A 22,905-nucleotide genomic window follows, 5' to 3' on the forward strand; every position below is an offset into this window, starting at 1 on the left:
CCAAAATAAAACCTGATTGAGCAAGAAAAAGAGGAAAAGAGAGCATTGTATGACGCTGAATTATCTTTGCACACATGTTCATGCACAGCCGTGTTGATGCAATATTCCTGAAAGTTGTTGACTTTATTTATACGCCAGTAAACCATATCAAATGGATTAAAGCCCACAGTAAAGGCAGCAACTATGCGCTTTATGGTGTCTCAGTGCTGCAGTAACACAGTTTTTCAGTGTAGCAGGATAATGAAACATGCAGGCGATGAACTCAGTGGCTACTGTAGATCCTCTCTATGTGCTCCTGAAATATGTGTTATCTCTGTGGTTTTGGCCATTTTCCAAACCAGAAACCCAACCTTGTGTCCTTCACAACACCTAACAGGTTGTTTATGTTGCAGACTGGGGAACGACTGGATGTCACACATGGAATGCCTGGTTATTTTTGTGTTTTTGGTCAAGGTCAACAATGGGTGTATTTTTTTCCTCACCTTTTGCTTCCCGTTGGCTTTTGCCATTCTCTGAATCACTGATCACACCGCTCTACAGGGGGATGTAAGAATGTGACAGCAACAAGGCTTCCAAGCCTTGGGTCCTTCAAGCTGCACTAATCAATATGTCTATATTAGGAATGGATCAAATAGATCACTTGAAAGAAGAGAATGGAGAATTATCACCTGACTCTGCAGTTCTCTCACTTCTATGAACACTTTGATCTTTTTTGGATCATTGTTTTGTTTTTTGGACCAGCAAACTGCTCTCAACCTTGTTTTCAAGGTTACCACTTGAACTTGAACGTAGTGTGGTATTAAGCAGTCTCGCTCAGTAATTAGTGGACACTAAAAATAGGGCTAAAGAGTGAATGTTGGACTTATGTTTGTCAGGAGGCCAGAAACATGATTCCCAATGAATACTAATGTTGCTCCATGTCTGCTGTATGTGTGAATAGGCAACTGTTTACTAATATCTATAATAGCTTCATTAGGTGATTAGAAGTGCAACAATTAGTCAATTATTTGATTAGTCAATCAAACGAAAAGTAATCTGCAACTATTTTGACAATCAATTAATCATTTCAGTCATTTTTCAAGCAAAAATGCTGGTTCTAGATTCTGAATTATGAACATTTGCTGTTTGTTTTTATCATATACGATAGTAAACTAAATATTTTTTGGTTTCTAGAGCTTTGTTTCACTGAGCACAATAAAGCTATAAGCTGTTAATAACCAGACAGGGTTTTCTGTACACAAACAGTTTGTGTTGTACAGAGCCGAGATGTTACCAGCTGAGCTCCACAAAAACAAATATGCCTATTCATCTGCCACTAAGACAGTAGCTACAGTGGACAAGATTAGCTCACTATGAACTCACTTTGCTGAATCCACAGGTGGTCACTGACGCAGAGGGAGCCGGGCAAACAAACACACATGCTGTCTCTGCTCTGTCATTCTTTCATTCTTGAACCCTTTTGAAGTTTTATAAAATCATGTGATGCAGCTGATGGGTCTCCAGATGTTTCATATTACCTTCTCATAACTGTCCACTGTGCGGGGTGAACCTTCAGCTGGCTTTCATCACCAGATAGATCGACTCAGTATTTCTCTGCATTAAGATGAGATGTCAAATGATCCATTTTATTAACTGGTAAACCCGAAATATCAGGGCATATCTTGGAAATCAAACTCCTCCTCTGGCTTTTCCCTGCATCTCCCCTCCTCCACACTCCACTCTGCTTTCCGTCCTTTATGCCGCTATCTCCTCGACCTTGGATTGTTGAGTGGTTTTTCATCTTCCAGCATTCCAAAGGGGAAATGTCTGCATGAAGATACATGAAGATTTACACTGACTTGACTGTGAAAATATGGAAAAATTGTGACGTAAGCTGCAGTGAAGGAACGAGAGGTGAAGAAAAGTGAAAGCTGACAACAGAATTAGGAAGGGAGAACAGAAAGAAGGTGACTCCGGTTTAGAGAATATAATGGGAGGAGAAGAAGAGAAGAACATGTTGTATGGGGCTGTGTATAATTCAAGAACAAGGCTGCCAGCAGATTTCCTTCCTGCCATTTTCATTACTGACTGTCTTATGTGGGGTGTGATATTCCATATTCCATTATCCTGCCGGGTAAAGCTCGACTAAGCCTTTTGATTTCTGTAAGCGGGGCTAAGACGCCCTCTTCTTGGTCCTTCTTTGAAGATCCCATTTACTGGTTGCCACTGTCAAAGTCATGGACTCCCTGCAGAGAGCTTAGGCAGCACACAGTTGAATAAAGAAGAGATGACTTTTCGTCTCTCCTATCGATCCCTCTTACGCCTTGCTCCATTTCGTCTTTTATGCTTTGTTGCTGTTTCTATCTGTACATCTCACTGCAGCAAGCAACACATGCACAGGTATATCTGGAAAGCATACCTATAAAACTTCTATTTCCCTTCTTTTCATTTCTTTTGTGCTATCTTTGAAGCTGTATTTCCTACCACAAGAAACAACACAATAGGAAAAATGAGGGAGTTTTTCTTATTCTAATTTCTGTTTAGTCCATGCTGTTGACTGAGTACAAAGCCCCCGGTTTGTTTAAAGGCAGTGAAAATCCTTGTCATTCATCACTCCTCTCCTCCTTCCCATGGTTCTCAGGACCTCAGGGGCAGCACTGCCTGTTTTAATTGTCGTCGTCAATTTTTCACCTGTTAAATCATGTACAGGCCTGTTGCACCAAAGTGTCGCCACAGTCTTCTTTGGAGATGAAGGGAGATCATTACCTTCTTCCTCTATTCTGTCCTCTCATGCCCTTTAGCAGTAAGGAAAGGAACTTTTGTTTTCTGCCTCTAAATGAAAGGACGTTTTTGGCAACATGCAATTGTGGTTAGTTTACATATTCTGGCCTTAAATGTAGCATGGGAATTTTTTTTTCTGGCCTTTGGATGGCATCTCCAGAACACTCTCAAGTAAGGCAAATTCCTTTTAAATGACCCACAACCTGTTAGCGAGTTCCATGCATTTAAAAAGAAACTCATGAAGTGTATGTGGAGTATTTTTGTGAGTTTGCTATTTAATGACTTGACCCAAATTTGAAAGGGGTGTGTGAATTATTAAATTAAATCTGGGGCTCTGAATATCTTTGCATGATTTACATTTCAAAAAAACTCCTTATTTAACTCATACTGACTGACTTTATACAGCCCTTCAGTTCTGCCTCTGTCTGAATAAGGCTGTGTTAGGTCTTTAAGGCCCCCCCCTCCCAAGGAGCCCACTCTGTACTGATAGTAGTAGGATTTCACTACTTTTTCTTGTTATTTATTTGAAATGTCAGCCTCTCAAATATATCTTTACATGCTTGAGCCAAAATCCAATCTGAAATATACAAATGGATAACACAACCCATAGGAAAACCTTAGCAACAACCATAACAATCAAGGCTACAGTTTATGGGCTGGAATCAGTTCATTGGCAAGGTGGAAAAAAACCATCGCAAACAAAGCACTCAGAGGGATTGCAGGGACCATTTCTACATACATTAAAAGCAAGTTTTGGAACTTTGACCATGTTTAGCATAGATATATGACATCATAACAGTATATAAATAACAGAAAACTAGAAAAAGCATATTGTGTCCTTTTTAACATAAGCTGTCACTGGAAAAAATGGTTACAGCCAGTGTTGGGCTCTGTATTCATATAAAAAAATAATAACAAATGCTTATAACTACCTGAAGGCATTAATCCATTACACTTTGCCTAATTGAAGCTGCACTAACCAATATTTAATATTAACAATGGAAAATATGACTACGTGTATTGTGAAAGGTGTCACTTGTAGTGATGAAACCAGAGAGAATTATTACCTGACTCTGCAGTTCCCCTCAGCTCTACAGACCATTTTAGCATCTTTCAGCTCATTCTTTTGGTTTTACAGCCTGTAAATTTAACGTTTTAGTTCTCATTAATCTTGCTTCCAGTTGTATTCAGGGAAAAGGTCGGGATAAACCCACTGTATGCTACCAGCCCAGCAGTAGAGTAGACAAAGTTAACAACAAGCTAAACTCGAGTTCGTCAGGGAGCCAGAAACACAACATCTAATGAATGCTAATGTTGCACCGTGTCTGCTGCATATTAGCTTAATGCACTTTAAGAATGAATATTTTCACTTGGGAAAGTAACATTTTTGTCATTTATGTAAAGTGTGAGTATTTTTTTCACCATTTAATTTCAATCTATACGTAGATTAGGCAGGAAAAGCAAAGACTGTATTTTTCTTTGTTACTGTAGTATCATTATAATTTGTGTTTTGAGTAATGTGTCACCACACAGCACTGGGTTAGACCGAGTACAAGCCAAGCACAAGCCTGCAACTCATGTCCTGTAGCTGTCCATGTCAGTGTGTGTCTGTCTTCAGTATAAAAGGACTCATTGTTTAGACTGCTCTGTAAGGGGGCTCAGTCAAGTAGCTTCCTGCATTGGCACCTAAATTGAATTATAGCATCAGACCATACTGTTAAACAGCACACACACACAGACAGACACACACAAACACACAGACCCGCGTGTGACCTTGCCAGTCAAATGTCATTATTTCAACTTTGGACATGGCTTCGATTTGATCTTTATCATTTTAAATGAGAGGAAAATCGTGTTTTATTGCTGACGTTAGGCTTCACTTTCCGATATGCCTGTGTCCAATCTGTAATTTGAAACTTGTGACAGTTGTAGCTAAGCATGTCCTGCCCAGCTGATAGAGAAGAAAGAGATATCAAACCAAGTTATCCATCAATCAGAAGGGCTTTTACTGCTTATTTAGAGCTTTTTTTCTGACACTGATAAAAATAAATGTGGTTTGGTAAGTTGTTGGTGTTGATGTTCTGTCTGTGTTCTGTACCAAAATTTGACCACTACCACACACCAAAGTACTTATAATAATTATTATAATTATAGTTATTATAAAAGTTCTGTTTAGTTATTCCCCAAAAATGTTAATTTTTTCAATATGAAAAAGCCTCAGAATCAGCGTTTTAGACCATCACTGGACACTGAAAGTTTCCTTTGAATATATGATGTAACAGTAAAATTCACTGAAGTACATAGGCACCATCTTTAGGCAGGGTGTAGCTTTTACAGACTGACACATGAAATATTTACCCTGGAAATATTTATGTAATTACGCATCTGAAATAACATAACAGTAAAATACACTCATCAGTTGTGGTCCAGGAGGAACTACTACATGGACTCAAATAAGGATCAATAAGATTTTGACCTTTTAAAATGAAATTCAGGTTGCACACATATTTAAGCTACAAGTATGAATTTTACCCCTGTTTTTACAGCTGAAAGTTGTTACTTCATGTGTAACTTCACTGTCAAACACAGTGTGAGAACTTACTGAGTTTTCTGCTTTGAATCTGTCCACAAAAGCAATACTCTGTGAGTGTTTGTGCAACCTCAACCCACATTGATATAATTTGTGCAATTTTATTGTGACACAATTTCAAACTACAAATCATTTCTGCCTGTTCACATATTTCAATATTTTTCTGAACATCATTTCACAAGTCCAAAGATTTTATTGACCCTTATTTGAACCCATACAGAACTTCCTTCATATGAGAAATGACACTGAATGTAAAGCTAGTTTTGTTTTGTCTGTCATGAAGTGTTTGTGTTTAGTAGTTAGTAGCTAAATCTGCTCTCTACTATCTTTAAGATTACAGCTTATTCTCAAATAATAAAAATATATATTCTCAATCCGAGTGGCGGATTTTGCCAGCCACACACCGGCTATCATTAACCTCAACAACTGTTATGTCATGTTATTAACAGTTATGTCATCTTACTGGTGTCAGGAGACCTTATATTCATGTGGGCGCAGAGGTTACACTGGGGAGCTGAATATCTGTGCCAAGCAGATGGCGCCGAGTCGGTGCCAGCCTCAGCCTTTTTGTACTTCAACATTTGGCAATAGGTTTACTCAAGCACGCTGTCGTCTTTTCACGCGGATTTACAAGTGTTTTCAGACTGATTCAGTCAAAATGGTTTCGACTTGTTTACGAAAAGGGAGGCTTAGTTCATTGGCCGTGCATAATGGGATTTCGCTGAGGAAGAGTGACGAGGAAGAGTGTGTTTCTGCGATACTAATGAAGGCTCACAATTGGCAGAATGGGGTGTTGTTTGCTGTGGGCAGAAGGCACACTCACACAACCCTCATTCACTGCCTATCTTGCACTCAAACATACACACATTGTAGCACTTATATTGCTGATTAACCACTAGTATTTTCACTGTCTGTGCACTTATGGGTGTGTTATATGTGTGATGTTTTGGACAAAGTCTGCATCTGTTCAAACATAATGTGTTCAGTGTGATTCGCATGACACACAGTCAGATGAACTTAGAGTTGTGAAACTGCTTCCTCATCCCTCACAGCTCAGCACTCAGGATGTCAGCAGATGTTTTTGTTCATCTAAACACACTTGATATTGATGAAATATATCAACATTTCCATGGTGACACCTCATCATGAATACATAGTTTTATATTTTCCATTGTTAAAGAGCTTTTCTGTCCTGTGTTACAGCAATTTAACGGCTGAATCACATGAGATGAATCCACTGTAATATGGACAGAGAGTCCGTGTACAGAAAAGAACAAGGGGTGATTGTCTCGCAGAAAAGTCCACGTCTGGAAGTCTTTACAGTCTCTATAACTTCCAGAGGAGGATGAGTGTATAAAATGATGTAAATGACATTTTGGTTAAAGGGAAAGTCAAATGCAGACATTCTGATTCGCTAATGAGTCAAACCAGCCCATGACATTTGGATTTTCTGTCTTTATTGCGATTTGAAAAGGTCAAGGAGGTTGGGAGCTTTCACCGCTGCTAAATGTGAAACAAATTTTCCCTCTGAAATGTGAAGTCTTTATCTTATTGGAAGTTTTATGGTAATAATCCAGGCCTCACAGGTCTTGGTCTATGACAGTGGTGAGATCAAGCCATCTTTTGGTTTGTTATCTATCAATCTAAGTCTTGTCCCATTTCAAGAAAAAAGTTTCCTTTGAAAACTGGATACATAGTAGATAGATAGTAAATCCATGAACCCACTGACAAGTTCAGTGATGGACAAGAGTGACACTGATGAACTCACATAAAGAAAAAGTATAGTTACGTTTTAGTTTACTGACATTTTTTTTATGAGCACAGCATTCAGTCTACAACTCAACTATGCTTTAAAATCTTTGTTTTGCCTGATTTAAGGGAACAGTGTGTAGAATTTAGTGGCATCTCATAATCATAGTGGCACCCCAACCGCCTGCTAAGCATGTAGGAGAGCCTACAGTGGCCATGAAACTCGCAAAAAATGCACAAAAGGTCCTCTCTAGAGCCAGTGTTCGTTTTTTTCGTTCTGGGCGACTGTAGAAAAGAGCCACGCTAGCTGTTTCCCCCTGCTTCCAGTCTTTATGCTAAGCTAGGCTAAACTGCAGCTGGCTCCAGTTTCATATTTAACAGACATATATGAGAGTGGTATCAATATTCTCAACTAATATTCAGTAAGGAAGCGAATAAGTCTACTTTGCAAAATGTCAAACTATTCTTTTAACTCCTTTACCCACACTGTCACTTATTGAAGAAATGAATATGAGACCGTTTATAGTAAGAAATCATTCTAAAATGTATGTTTTTTGTTTTTTTTGCATCGACTGTCAATGTGTTTTTTACGTTTGCTTCGGTTCTAACTGATCGAACCTTCAGACTTTACTGAAGAGTTTTAGGTGCGACACAGGAATCAGACTCGGGGGCGTTGGGCCTGTCCTGTCCTGCTTGGAGATGAGTCTGTTCTTCTAACTGCTGCGGAAGCTTTAGGTCTCTCATTAACTCATCAATCATACTAAATGAGACCATTCACCATTAGGGAGACATGGCCTCAAATAACCTGCCGCACCTGCACCTTTTTTTTTTTTTTTTTTTTCTATTTTCAGCTGTCGTCTGTTTTCCTCATGGACTTACTTACTTTATTCTCAAGTGAATATATCTTGCAGCACTTGACAGTAGTTGACTCACTTCTTGAAGCAAAAAGTGAGTTAAGACTTTTTTTTGCGGTATGCTCTGCACTTTTCTGTCTGTTTTCTTCAGGGTGGTTATGTCTGGAGGCCTTTGAGTCTCTGCGTACCCTTTAATTTTTCAGGGTCACCCAGGGGCCTCCTGTGCTCACATACCAAATTGGCAACAAATAGATTTATTATCTTGTTTTGAGACTGTAGATGAACGTAGTGGGTCAACTGTGTCTCCGCCATGAGGCTTCCATATCTATAGGCCTATCTGTGTTTACAGAGATTTCATTTTGGCTCACAAAAGCTTTTAAGTCGGAGCTACAAGCAGCAGAAACAGCTCAGCCTCCTTGAGGAAAAATACCCACAATCCCCTTATCAGGAACAGAGAGAGAGAGAGAAAAAGAGAGAACAGCAGGGAGAGAGCGAGAGAGTGATAATTACAAAAAGAGTGACTATGTTTCTATTTTTAAGCCCAGTGGGTGCTGCAGCTGCTAAGTTTAGCTCGCTGTTTGTGTGCCCTCGTAGAAGGTCCTGAAGTGCGATCAGTCACCTCAGCTCAGGTTTTCAACCTGCTCCAGGTCAGGATTTAAAAGTGCAGCAAATACAGAGTCGATCTCTGCTGAGGAAATGAGCTACAGATATGGTTTCACTTACTGGTTGGTTTCACTTTTTCTTTCTCAGGCTGATGCGTTCTGGCCAACAAGCAATCACCAGATCCTATCGTACTGGTTTACTGTGTGCCTTGCTTAAGGGCACCTTATTAGCTTTAATCAATCAATCACCACAGGGCAAATATTCATCAGTATCCACTGACATTCAGCATTAACACCCAATAAAAACTGCATTATATCTATAGGTATCACATTATTTATTAGTTTCACATCAAAATTGTGCAATTAATGTGTTACTGTTTGATTTAATTTATCCTACATTAGTTTGACATTACATACACTTTACAAAAGTAGATAACTATACAAAAAACCAGTGGGTGTAAATAGTTAATATGGGGTTGTCTGTCTACTACATCTTTCCTGGTTTTAGTAGAAGCCTACAGTGGTGTCTTTGTCTATTGGCCATCATGACTGGATGTAAAGTGACTGACTTTCTCCCTCCTTCCCATCCTTATAGACAGAGGTAATGAAACAGTCAGAGTGCAGGAAGAGAGGGTTAAAATGTAACCAACAATAAACCTCCGATCACACGTGCACACGCACACACACATACACTCAGGTGTCATTATTCAGCTCATTGCTGCTCCCCTGATTTGTATTCTATGGCCACTGTGGTGGACTTGAGTTATGAGCCCTCCTACTATGAGTGGTGTAGTATTAACCAGAGGGAGAGAGATGCAGTCTAACCTCCATCCTCCATGCATATATCTAGTAGAATATTTCATGTTTCGTGTATCTTGTTATGATAATATCTCTCACCCTCCGTTCAGCTGGCTTGGTCAGAATGAAATATGAACTGTGAAATTAGGCTCATTCATCACCGTATCTATCTGATGAGAGCTAATGGTTGTGAAGGGAGTGTAAAAATGAAACATACAATGTGTAAAACAGCACTACAGGACCCTGGAGCGGCGAAGACAGAGGGACAGAGAGATGAGGAAGGAGACTGACGGCAGGCGAGGAAGGGCTGAGGAAAAAGTAGGGGAGGGTACGGGGGCAAAAAAAGGACATAAATCACTGAGTACAGTAACTGTCACTACCTATGAATCACCTGCATTTCTGATTTCCTCTGGGTGGGTCACAAGGGAGCGAGATAAAGAGGGAACAAGAAAGGAAGTGAGTGAGTTGAATAGATGCGGCAATGAGGGCAAAGAAAGCAAAAACTAAGACAAGTAAAATATATAACTAAATACACCAATACATATTGTTGTTATCTAAATAATTTCAATGGAGTGTAAAAGAGTTTATACAGTGACAGTAGAGCAGTAAACAACATACTGCTTATAGTTATCATGGTTAAATAATAAAAACATTTGTAAAATTAAAAATTTGCTCTGAGTAGTTTTGTTGATTAAGGTGCTCACACCTGAAAACAGCCACAGGGGGCTGCATGTGTGGCGGTGTGTTGCTGATATAATAATATTGTTAATATACGCTGCAGGAAGTTCGGTTTGAGCAATAGATCCATGTTAGAAGGGTTTTTAGATAGTTTATAATGCAGGATTTTACAACTCTGGATTATTATCATGGTGGTGTTTACTTTATCTTTTGTTGCCAGGTATACAGTAGAAATACAACACTCAGGTTACAAAGTAATCTACCCGTAATGTGTGCTTGCATGCATTTGATTGATCACCAACCATGTTAAATTTGTTTTCTGGACCACCAGAAACTACTTGCAGCTCCTTACCATAATCCATTATAGAAAATAAAATCTATCCACAGAGTACATATTAACATTTAAAGATACTGTCACTTTGAAGACCTGGTGCTCATGTTGTGATGTTGTGTTAAACAATCTCGGCTGTGTGTTGCCCCTGGCTCAGCCTGATGTAAAACACATGGCAAGCACGATGATCGATATTTTCATTCTTACTTATGTACTTTTCATATTTGACCTCATACAGCCCTGTCCCTGTTTCTCTATGTCCCTCCAGCATGTCCCTCTAATAAAGGCTTCTTATGAATACACAAAAAGCATGTACGCACTGAACCACACACATTAATAAACATACACAGTGACCATTTTCAAGCCGAGCAGGGCATGAAGTGGAAACCCTGTTACTTCACATGGCCCGGCGGCTTGCATCCGCACCTGATACTGATGTTGAGGTAATTAGAAAGACAGCAGAGCAGCTAACCCTCTCTGCCTCTGTTTACCTCCTTCCTCTGCACAGCAAATGAAAGGGTAAGCTGAGGACATGAGATGAGCTAATACTCACCATGTGGTCACAGTATTACATTTTCCAATAAATGTGCGCGTGTGTGTGTGTGTGTGTGTGTTAGTGTCAGGGTTTGGGCTTGGTCAGTCCACTGGGAGTCATATTTTACATTAGCTTGCTTTTTGTCCGGCATTGCTACAAACTGGTCTATGACTGTACAGTAAACATCCTCATCTAATGAGCTGCTGGTTTTGCAATCTCATGCATGCACTTGCAGTTCGAACTTAGAGTTGATATATACGTAGCACTCTCTAGTGGAGCAAAAGGCTGTATGGGTGGATACAAGGAATGACTGTGATGATGTAGAGCAGCTTATCTCTGTGATCTGTCCTCAGAGAGATGAGGTCTGTGTGTTCTCCAGTAAAACTGATATATTTTCCTTTTATTAAATATTGCCTATCAGTCAGTCCCATCTGATTATTTTGGAAATTATTCACTTATGTCATTTTTCATGTACAGTATAAAAAATGTGACATCCCAGATTATGGTCCCAGTATTGAGTAGGTGTGGTGGTGTCAGGGTTTAAACATTTCAGTTCAGTTTACTCATCACTAAGGAGTATACTCAATCTGTGAAAACAATTATATGATGTCTTTGTGGTTCTGGACTTTCCGAAGTGTTGAAAAAATTACCCTGATGAGGTCATCGGGGTCATTTTGGCTTAGCCTCGAGACTTTTACATTTATTTAACAGATGTCCCACATTAGGAACTACAGGTTGAGGTGTGAGGTTTGAAAGAAGTGGATATTTCGGAGGCAGGGGGCTCAAATGAAACACGCTGTTGAGTGGCATTATGGGAATTGTAGGATCCAATGTTGTTTTTAGCTTGACCAACCATTGGGACTAAAATTCAGGATACATCTGTCTCTGCTGCATACTTTTGGACAACTATTGTGAGTTTCCAAACTTTATGGAAGTAAATATTGCATTACTAACTTTTGAACTCCTGAACTGGGTCTAGTTGGGTAACCAGATTGTCTAACACACTAGCACTTTAAACGGGAGGCATGAATGACCTTTTTAATATGAGTTTTATGACCTTTTAGATATTAGCATGTATTTTAATTATGAAAGTTATATAAATACTGTTCCTAAACTGGACTTATTTATGCTGCTTTTATCTGTTTTTTGGACAGATTTGCTTGTTTGGTTGTGTGCGCTGGTACTCTCTTCACAAAAGAAGTTCCTAACAGAAAAGAAAAGAAGTTGTTTGACCAAATCATGGCAGCACATCTTTAAATGTTTGTTTGTGATTCTTCTTTGGAAAGAAAAATCTCACATTAAACACAAAATTATTTGTCATGAACATGATGAAAATAACTAAATACAGACACAAAATGTTGCCTTTATTATAACTCCATACCACATACAGTTTAAATTTAGTTACACAACAGATTCCAGTCATACTTGGCTGGAATCCACCACATAAGATATAAATCAGTAGAGAGAATAGCATGTCAAATCATTGTCATTATTCTGAATGTGGCTCCAACTGATGTAGATGATAGCTTTATGGTTTTTCTCACACATTTTTACAAGCGTGTTTTAATGACTGGCCTCTGATTGTCCTCCAACTGGCTGTTTGACCTGCTAACAAGCCTCGCACAGATGATTTATATTATAAAAGGCTATAAAACAACTGCTTATCCCTTAAAATGGCACACTACTTGATTTAGAATTGTTGAAAGGAAGTATATGGCTGTCTAGCATTGAATATTAGTAGTTTTGACTCTCTCTTTGTGGTTAAAATGTGAGTTTGTGGCATCAACATTAGCATAAAGTTAGCATATGTTACTTACTCCATTGTAATGCACTGTGCTATTTTGCTTATGCAGTGGAATGGTGTGTTGTGTGAGCTGAATCAAAGGCATTTGAAGCCCTGTCTCCCCTCTGCCCTCTCCTCCAAGACCAGATGGTGTCTCTTTAGGCCTTCTAATGAATATTGATATGAGGGGTCTTGGTTAACAACAGGGGGGTACATGGGCTGGGCCAGAGAACCCCAAAAATTGGCACATATTAAAGGTCCACATTGAGGGGACTGGGTGTGGATGGGATTTATTTGGGAGTGTTTGGAACTTAAAAGGCCACATCACTGCAAGACAAAACGGTTTTCTTATGCGCATAAGCTCCCACATGTCCCATATTGGTTAACTGACTCGCACAAATTAATATGGATTAGGAGTTAATGAGTATGAATTAGTTGCCTGAGTGATGTCATCCAGAGGATGTGTCAAGCTTTGATGTGAAGTAAAGAAATTGGATTAAAAAAAAGGAGAACACGAGGTGAAATAGACATTTGAGGCAAAACACTGATGTACTGAGATGAGAAATGCTGATAGTGTGAAAACAGATGTCAGGAGTGAAGGAGTGTAAGGTGAAGAGATGGACAGGTTAAGCCACTGGCAGCGCTAATCCATCTTCTGGCAAGGCGCCCGTCTCTAAAGCTGCTCTCCTGAAGGCTTCAGCTTATTCCAGCCTTCGCTCACCCTGAGGCTGAAGCTCCGCCAGCACCCTGGGCAGGGCAGTCTGACCCAGGACACTGGGGTGAAGAGTTCTTCAGTGGAAAAGCCTAAGCTTAGCATTCCCGCCTCTAATTTGCCAATGCCAGGAGCCTGGAGTTGTTGGTGTGGTTGTGAGCAGGGATGGTGGGTGTATGGCTGAAGGTAATTGTGTTAATACCCTCCACCGTGTCCCTCCAGCTGGTCCGGGTGTGCAGGCCAGCTGTAGCCCCCTGCTGTGCCACTTTATTGGGAATAAACATCTATTCAGAGCACAAGTGGATCAAAGTGCTGATGAAATAATCCCGGAACTCAGCACTGGTTGTTTGCTTGGTACAGAATCATCGTTTTTAGTTTAGTTTTTTTTTCTCAGAGCCGTGTTGTATTTCATACCCTCTGCAGTTTGTCAGGAAACATTAGTAGGTGCACAGCAACTCATCCCTACACACACGCAGCGCCATTAAAGCTGCAATGATGAAGTGAGGCTGTGTGAGCTATTTATAACTCAAACTAGACTTCTGTGGCTGTAAGGCTAAAGGGCAGACAGGAAGAGCAAGGCAGAGAAAGAGAAAGATGTGACGCAGGAGAGATTGACAGAGACAGAGGAAGGAAAGAGGGCTCCAGAGGAAACAATCCAGTGCTACAGAGGAGGACATACAGTTCATATAACTGGTTGTTATTTAGCTTTTCACTGTGAGGACACAACCTTTACTGTCAAATATGGCCCCTGTAGCTCTTAGATAATGAGATAGAGCGTCAGACAGCTGAATGATGCTGAGGGCATCCATTAGGGAAGGGACAAAAATATATCACCGATTATAATAAAGTTTTAGCTTCTTTTACTGATATTATTGGAATTGCTGACAATGAAGATAAGGGGGAATGCCTCCAGTGCTGCACACTTGTGAGATGGAAATAGCCTCTAATACACATTTATCACAGTAGAGGTTGGAGAAAACAATTCATTTACCCTTTTTGTCAACATTATTACATTTCTGTTTGATTTCTACTCCTACAAATTTGGAAATTTGTTGTTTTGATGATCTAGTTAGGAAATTTTAACTAAAAATCTTTTCATTTAAATTGTCTTAATAGTCAATTTACTATTGTCATAATATTATATTTTAATTTTCATCTAATCTCTGTAATCTCTGCATCATTGTAAATGAGGGTTGCCCTCAATGGTTTTCCGAGAATCTTAAATAAAGGTTGAAATGAAATGAAATCTTATTTTGGTAATAATCAAGGTAATATTTCACACCAAGATACACTTCAAGACTTCAAGAGGTCTCAAAATAAATCTGAAGGGTCATGAGATGATTAAAAGGATAAGACAGAAGGAAAAAACATTCCTGCTGCACAAAATTGTGTTTATTTTTGCCACATTTTTCTCTCTAATTGTCACCTTTTTTCTTGTTAAATTGTAGGTAGCGTTATCTTTTCAACATAGTGAGTGAAAATCACTCTATAGTTAGACTGAACATGGATGGTGTGTGCATACGCACGTGTCTGACTATATTGAGTGAAGTGGGGGTGGATGTCTCCTGAAAGCCAAACTTTGACAGCCGTTTTGCTGGCGGGGGGGTTCCTTCATTTGACAATAGAGAGGGCATCGCAGAGAAAAATAGAGAGAGAGAGAGAGCAGAGGGGGAAGGGAGGAGGGAGAACGGTATCAGACTCAGGGATAAGGCAGCTGGGACAGGCTGCTTGGCTGGAAGCAGGTTTTGTTGTGCTCTTTTCTCCCCAAGCGAGTCAGACACTCTGCAAGTAGAGGAAAGAGCTTCTGTCACAGGACATCTACAGTCAATCATTTTGAGTCCATAGTATCTGGATTTTCTACTGTTCTTTTCACCGGTGACAGAAAGGAGGACTTGTCGGTCTCAGTTTTGTTTTCCCACAATATTTACAACTATATATTTTATATCTGCCATGGTGCTGGTGTAGGAATGGTGGTCTACTTGAGGAAGAGCATCCACTCTCTGCTGTCTGTCTTCAAGAAGAAGGGTGAGTGCTGAGTCACATGGAGGGATTTGGCAGGCTGTAGCTTTGACTTTAGGTTGTTGAACACTGGTTTACATTAATACTCTTGACTTTGCTTTGATGGAGTTCTCTAGAGTCTAGTTGACTTTTTTCCAATACTTGATGTACCCTAAAAAGTTTATGTTGAGGCTATGAGGAGATGGATCTGTGTGTTTTTACTTTAGTGGAAAGATATGATGATTGCTCATTTGCAAGTCTGTCTCTAAAAGCTCACACACATAAACACACACAAACAGGGATGCAAAAATTAGTGTTAAAGGCAATTTAGGGGTGCTCTCTAATGAGATAAAGGGCTTAACTGACTTTTTTGGCCTTAATCAACCGAGAGACCTAAACCTCCTGCAGGGGTCCGCCAAATCTCAGGGAGGGCTTCTTCTCCAATTAATCCCAACTGGTATTTACAGAAGCGTATATGTGAGTAATGCACGTGAGGAAATGCTGAAAACTGACTAATGGAGGTCTTTAGACTTCAGACAGTACCAGGTTTACAATGAACAGAGATTTCCCACAGCGACACACAGGGGAGGGCATTGTGTCTGGGCATGACTGGCTTGCCTCACCTGTGTGAATGTGGGAAGATAGGGGTGGTAGGAGTGTGTTACTCACTGACACACACACACAAACACACAGACATGTACAGTATGTACATTCACGCACACACAGGATTACCTAACCAGGTGAGACTGAGAGCCACAGTGTTGAAAGTGACAAAGGAGGGAAAGCAGACACCTCACGTTGACTTTTGTTTCGCAAAGGGACACGTTACACGAGTGATTTACTGTATGTCATGCTCTAAACATGATGATGGGTTCCCAACTGATAAATGATTGCATAGATGAGCATAAATTCATGACATTGTTTTACTGTTTTGACCATTACAGAAATAGTTCTGCAAAACCAAAGGCTGACAGGTTAACTGGACTAAAGCTGAAGACATCCTCTCTATTTCAGTTATGTAGGTCATGGTGCCAATTAGTCCTTCTAGCTTTGCATATATTGATTACAATCCAACTAGTATCCAATTTTATTTTTCAAATCTGTCTTTTACATTGAACTGTCCTTTGACATTGAGTAAAGCCGTCCTGAAGGGAGAGCTTGGTCCAGTTCCCACGCAGGAGGCCCCACTGCAGGGAGTCGAGTGGCGTCTTTGCATTCGGACAATCCAGATTATCCAATCCCCCAGAGACTAGCAAGGAAGAGAGATACTGCAGGAGATTAGCCAGGCATTGGTTTAATGTTTAGGATCTAGCCAAGCTGGGATGTCTGCCCAGCAAACTGCTCAACTGAGGAGATTTGAAGAGTGTACTGTGTCAAAGGTTCACCGGTAAATACAGACATACTCACGCCAGGTGGAAGTGCGCAGGATTCACTGTAAAGCTGATAAAAGTTTTGACCAATGAACACCTGTTGAGTCTGTTTTTATGTGTGCATCATAAGAGGACAAGGAAGTACCAGTGGAAAGAGTTCTCAGTGGAAAATATGGTGATAAGCTGATGAATTCCTAAATACAGTGTTTGGTCACAAAGAGAGAGAGTGTAACAAGAACTACTTCAATCTTCATTAAAGTTCAAGATCAAAAAAATAGCAGCAGAACTTTACTTTCATATAAACCAACAATATTTATCTTCTTCTTCCTCCATCCCAACAGCTGGCCCCAAAGGGAATGAGGACCAGAAGAGGTTGACGGTACACTACACCGTCTCACAGCACTACCAGGAGAATGTTTTCATAGAGGGCAGCAGGCCTCAGTACCTGGAGGACCTGCACACTGAGGCTCAGGAGGGACTCAAGATACTACAGCAGGAAGGTCAGACACATTCAGAGAGTCTTTACAACACATACTAAAACACATCAGTTCATACTGTACAGAGACTCATATATCTAGCTATTATACACATGCCCAGTTATTGTACACCCATCTAAATGAAACTTACCCACAGTTACAAGCTACCATAATATTTCATGACTGACATTGCTAATATATTAAATAATAATAAAATCTATAAACTCATTTAAGAAAAAAAACATATAAGATATAAAAGATTGTGTGTTTTATGGTTGCTGTTTTCTGCGTGAAGATAACTGGAGGTTATATGTTTTACTGTTGTTACATCACTGATTATAGAATATACAGTATAATGTATAGATGGATATAGATAGCATGGGAGTATTCAGATTCTGTGTCTTAACCTCATCCTTTTGGTTAACACAGAACACAAGAATGGAGTGAACTTCCTTGACAATGAGAGCATTGCTGTAAGTACCCCAAAACTGATGTGGACAATCTACCATTTTTCCTGCACTTGCTTCACACAAAGACTACCACCTAACTAAATACTACTGTGTGTGTGTGTGTGTCCTGCAGTCCACAGACACTCTGCGTCCAGAGCAGGATATCAGCTCCAAGGACGAAGGTGGCTCTCCGGAGTCGAGATCCACCGCCGAGAATATTGATAGCACAGTAACCTCTGCTGTGTCAAGTAGGCCTGTGCTCACCCGCCAAGGTAAACGAAAACACTGTTGTTGTGTGTATGTGTGTGTAAAGAGTGAGACTTGGAAAAGGAAGCATCTGTATCTCATTCATCTAAGAGAAGTAAGAGCTAATCATAACACTTGTGCCTGTGAAAGCACTTTGTGCTTTGGGTTTACCGCTTTATGACGTAGGCGTGCACTTATTTTGCATGCATGTCTCATTCCCAGCTGCTTGGTGCCTCTGCAGTCATGGTGTGATATCAAAGGAAGACGAACTTGACACACACACGCATACAGCTGAAGCTTCTTTTTCAGCTATTCAAAAGTTCTAAGCATCTGAAGACAGCACAGCGGCTGCCTCTGCATATCACAGCTGGAAGGCAAAGCCTGCCGTTCTGTGTGTGTGAGATGAGTGCGCTTTGTATTCTGATGCCAATTTCAAGCACTGCTTTTGAACTACTCAGGAAAAAACAACTCCCCAATAGACTTTACTGAGCTTCAACACATTATGGTGTTTCCTCCTTTCTTTTCAAAATTAACCCTCCTCAAATTCAGTTAGTAAGACAGTTTTCCTCTGTCTCTCAGGTTCTACATTCAAGCCTCTGAATCCAGTGAAAAGGCTAGATAAGACCAGGAAAAGGAGCAGGAGAACCACCATCATGGGTATTCCCAACCAGGTCCAGAAAGAGCTTGGTACGTCCACAGAATTATCCTTGCTGACTGGGGGAAAAAAAAGTTTGTGGACATCATGTATCATTGGTGGTATACATGTCATTGACAGTGATCCGCCCCCTCTTTCCAGCATTGCACAGAAGCTCCACCTTCCAGCAGCTTGTTTCTACCCAGCTCCCTAATCACAACGGACAGGTCACTGACAGCCAATCAGGTGTTGTTATCATTCCTACGGTTGACGGAGAGACTCCGGTAACGAATAAGGAGGGTGCGAGAGTACACCTTTCAGAGCTGGAGGTAAGGTTCTCCAGAAGGAATTCTTTCCTTCAGAATAGTTTTAACATGCAGTACAGGTTTCATGTGTTTCATTGTTTTTTTATCACTTATGAATGGAACTGGTCTCTTGTCTCGTGAACAGGCATCCGGAGATGAGCAGCGGCTGAGGAAGCACCTCCAGGCAGTCTTCCAGGATGAGCAGCTCTTCAACCACCAGGGCTTTGGCTCCCATCTCGGCCCCTCTTCCGTCCTGAGACCCAAGTCTGTTGCTGTACCTGGCATGACCACTTCCTCCTCCTTCTCTCCTTCTATGTTTAGCTTCCTCCAGGAACCCCAGGTCAGAACAAAATCAGACTTAATTAATTAAGATAAAAATTCAAGAGTTAGTCTTCTGAGACTTTAACCTCTATAAAGAATATGTGAACGTAATTAAGTCATACCAATAGTTGTGAAATCCCCATTTGTTTTTTTCTAGGGCCCAGTGATGTCCATCTCTCCTCAGGCCACCTACCTGTCAACAATCATCCCTAATGCAGTGTTGCCAGCCTCGATTGACGTCATCGAGATTGACCGCAGCAGCAGCCGGACGCGTGGTAACAGTGTCAACCACGGCGGGAGTGTTCGCACAATAAGCAAGAGCAGCCTGGCATCCTTGGACTCATCAGTCAGCCCTCTGTTGTCAAAAAGATCAGATGGTGACGGTTCCCAAACTGACAATTCCCACAGCAACTCCACACCAATGCCCACATCAGCTTCGGGGTCAAACTGGAGCGAGTCATCTAAGACGATTATTTCAAACTCTTCCCCCATCTCCTCCAAGGGTAGTACACGCAGCTATAACTCACAGAGAGTGGGTCTCAATGGGCAGGAAAGCCAGGCTGAACAGTCTGGTGGAGACCAAGACCTTGTCAGTCTCCGCAGCTCAGTTAGCATGATTAGCTGCCCCAGCAGTAAAAATGAAAATATAGTTACGGGAGAAGAAGTGGAGTCTGGTGCGTCAGGGTCAGCGGCTGCTGGGGAGGATGCAAAGAACAAACGGAATTGCACTCGTAGTCTTTCGGTTATGAAGACTAAGCAACCCCCGGCACCTCCACAAAGAACAAACTCTCTGCATAGTAATAAGATTAGGAGCAACTTAAAGGTTCTGGTGGACAGCAAAGATCTCAACGGTTCTGCATCTGGAGAGGTAGCAACTGCTACAGGAAATACTGTAGCAAAGGATGAGATCAAATCTGTAACTGCAGATACCAGTAAGATCCCAACCCTTGTATCGAACTCTACTGGCACTAGCTCTTCAGGTGCCTCCACCAGTGAGGCTGGAGGAGCAAGAGAGCCTCAGCCAGAATCCAGCACCTCCTCCCCACAGAAAACTCCCTCAGAAGGTGGGAAATTTGAACGGACCATGTCCCCTTCCAGTGGCTACTCAAGTCAGAGTGGCACTCCGACACTTTCCCCAAAAGGGATCTCCCCAACCTCCCCAGACAAACAGAAGAAGAAACCCGTTAAGCCAGAGAGATCTATGTCTCGAGCCTCATCCTCAGCAGCTTCTCCTTCCTCCTCGCTTACTTCTCTTTCGTCTGGTACATCTGAGCCTGTAAATCCAGATGTTTCCGCATGTAGCCCTAGTCTGCCTCCCCAGGGATCTCCGCCCACTGTTGCTGCAAAAGAACTCACACCAAATAACAAGTCTTCAGCTTTGGGAGTGGAAGTCAGAGAGCTGTTGAACATCCCACCACCTCCCAAGGTCAAAGCACCATGTCCTCCTCCTCCAGAGACATGGGTTCACAACAGACGCACCTTTGAGCTCCTGTGTGGGCCCTGCCCTAATGTTAGCAAAGTAACCCAGAAACCAGCACAGGTACAGGACAGCACAGTTAAACAAGCAGGCACTCAGACTGAAGCCAGCAAGGAGTTGCAGGTTTTAGTTGAAAAACAGACAACTACAGACAAAGTTGTGTCAGAATTGTCAGAAAGCAAAGCAAAGACTGAGACATTGTTAGCAACACTTCCTGAGGGTGTCCCTAAGGATCTAGAGGGTAGGGAATGTCCAGGTACAAAACAAGAGACGCTGTTAATCCAGGACAGGGTGGAAGCAAGTGCAGATGTTCAGAGACAAGAGCAGACTAGTAGCCCTGTTGTGATGGAAAAAGAGAGTCAAGAGACAACTCCAAAGAAAGATCCCCCTCCTGTCATGAAGAAACCCCTGACAGTACTGCACAGAGAAGAATTAGTGTCGACAGAGCAGTCAGTTGAGAGACAGCAAAAGGAAATGTGTAGCAGTGCCACGATAGAAGTTAATTTACCAGTTGAGAACCCTACAACCTCTTCACAGAATGGTGTTACGGTTGTAGTTGATAAGTGCGAGGGTGAGGTAGACATAAGTGAAGCCCCATCCATGCAGACACTTTCTGTAGATGTCCCTAAAATGAATAAGACCTCGCCACCACCTACCCCTCCACCTGCCTACCAACCTACGCCTCCTCTTTCAAGAAGGACACCTCCCTCATCAGTATCTGTGCCACCTGATGAATTACAGAGGGTACAGGAGGAGGAGATCCACGTCGTAGAGTCTTGCTGGCCACCTCCTCCGCCTCCATTAGAAGGGGACTCAGTCTTTGATGGGGGGGATGAGATAGACTTTCCTCCTCCTCCTCCACCCTTCATGGCCGATAGTGTGCCAGATGTGATGTTGAACAGTTGTACCACAGAAATGGCTGTTCCAAACAGACCGACTGTGGCACTACAGGAAGTTGAAGAGGCAATTAAGGACTCAAGTGAAGCTGAGACACCCTTACATGGACAAAATTCAGACTTGCCCTCTTCTGTTACACAAACAGTAGTACATGATAACAAACCGGAAGTTGTCATGCAAGTTTCAAAAGCTAATACTGATGGGAGTTCTTGCACACCAGTGCAGAATGTTTCTTCTGTTTCAGACAATGTCCTACCTCCACCAATGGAAGGGCCTCCTTTACCACCTATGACTAGAGAAGATAACCCATCATCAGTCTCTGCTTTAGCTTCTCCCAGCAGTTTCCTGAAACAAGACTCTCTGAAAGTTGAAGCTCAGTTTCCCTCTGAGCCTCCTGTCAGTGCCCAACTTCCACCTCCAATTGCTGCCCCAGCAGCACCCCCTCTACCAGTAGAGAACTTAACCCCTGGGGTTAATTTCAGAAGGCAGCCCAGTATAGCAAACAGAGACAACAGGAGCAAGGAGCTCCTTGCCCGCCACAAAAGTGCACCCATTCCTAAAGAGGATGCAAACATACCTCTTGTCACCCCCTCCTTACTTCAGATGGTTCGCCTCAGATCAGTCAACATGGTTGAAGATCAGGTGAAAGCTCCCTCTGAGGACAAGTCAACCAACGAGGGAGCTCCAGTTCAGGAACATTGCCCAGTCTCAATGCCAGGACCTCATAACACCCCACAAAAGCCCATCCGCAAGTCCCTGTCTCTAAAATCTCCACCTCAGACAGTGAAAGCATCATCTGTGACACTAAACACCCCTTCCATGCGCTTACAAGAAGCCATACGTATGAAAACTGCAGCAATGTCTTCAAGAGATGGTCTCCCATCCCGACTGGGTATGAGATCATCCGCGTACAGTTGCGTCAGTGAACCAGGGGCTCTGTCCTTGAAATCACCTGAAGGATCTGACATGCACAAGTCCCCAGCCTCTACCGCCAGCTTTATCTTCTCTAGGAGCACAAAAAAGGTTGTCATAGAGACTACGGCTGCCTCCTCTCCTGAAGCTCAGGCAAGTCTGAAGCAAAACCTGGCGGCTGAACTCATGCAGTTTTCTGACCAATCAAATGCTGCTGCTTTCTCCAATGGCGGGGTGAAGTCTGACAGAGTTCCTCCACCAGTGGCTAGAAAACCATCCCACAGCAGCATCAGTCCTTCTCAGAATCTTCCTGCTTGTTCAACAAAGATGGATTTCAGTGTTGATGGAAACGGCGCGATTGGAGCAGTACAACATACGAGGGCAGTAACACCTCCTGAGACAACAAGTAAGAGCAGCAACATTATTTG

At 41.7% G+C, this 22,905-nt stretch overlaps 1 protein-coding gene across 4 annotated transcripts in view; it reads left to right on the plus strand.

Annotated features, from left to right (window-relative positions):
* Nucleotides 1-22,905, plus strand: part of nhsl3 (NHS like 3) — a 42,116-nt gene that overhangs the window by 17,617 nt on the left and 1,594 nt on the right. For 3 of the 4 annotated variants that reach the window (XM_067611390.1, XM_067611391.1, XM_067611392.1), the window contains 7 exons: nt 17,102-17,260; nt 17,666-17,709; nt 17,819-17,957; nt 18,511-18,618; nt 18,728-18,894; nt 19,016-19,210; nt 19,349-22,883. In XM_067611390.1, the coding sequence (XP_067467491.1) occupies nt 17,102-17,260; nt 17,666-17,709; nt 17,819-17,957; nt 18,511-18,618; nt 18,728-18,894; nt 19,016-19,210; nt 19,349-22,883 (4,347 nt within the window). Of the gene's footprint in view, nt 1-15,167; nt 15,418-17,101; nt 17,261-17,665; nt 17,710-17,818; nt 17,958-18,510; nt 18,619-18,727; nt 18,895-19,015; nt 19,211-19,348; nt 22,884-22,905 lie in introns of those variants that run through there. The other variant, XM_067611393.1, reaches the window with a different exon arrangement.

Source organism: Thunnus thynnus, chromosome 15 (assembly GCF_963924715.1).
Source record: "Thunnus thynnus chromosome 15, fThuThy2.1, whole genome shotgun sequence".
Lineage (NCBI taxonomy): Eukaryota > Metazoa > Chordata > Actinopteri > Scombriformes > Scombridae > Thunnus > Thunnus thynnus.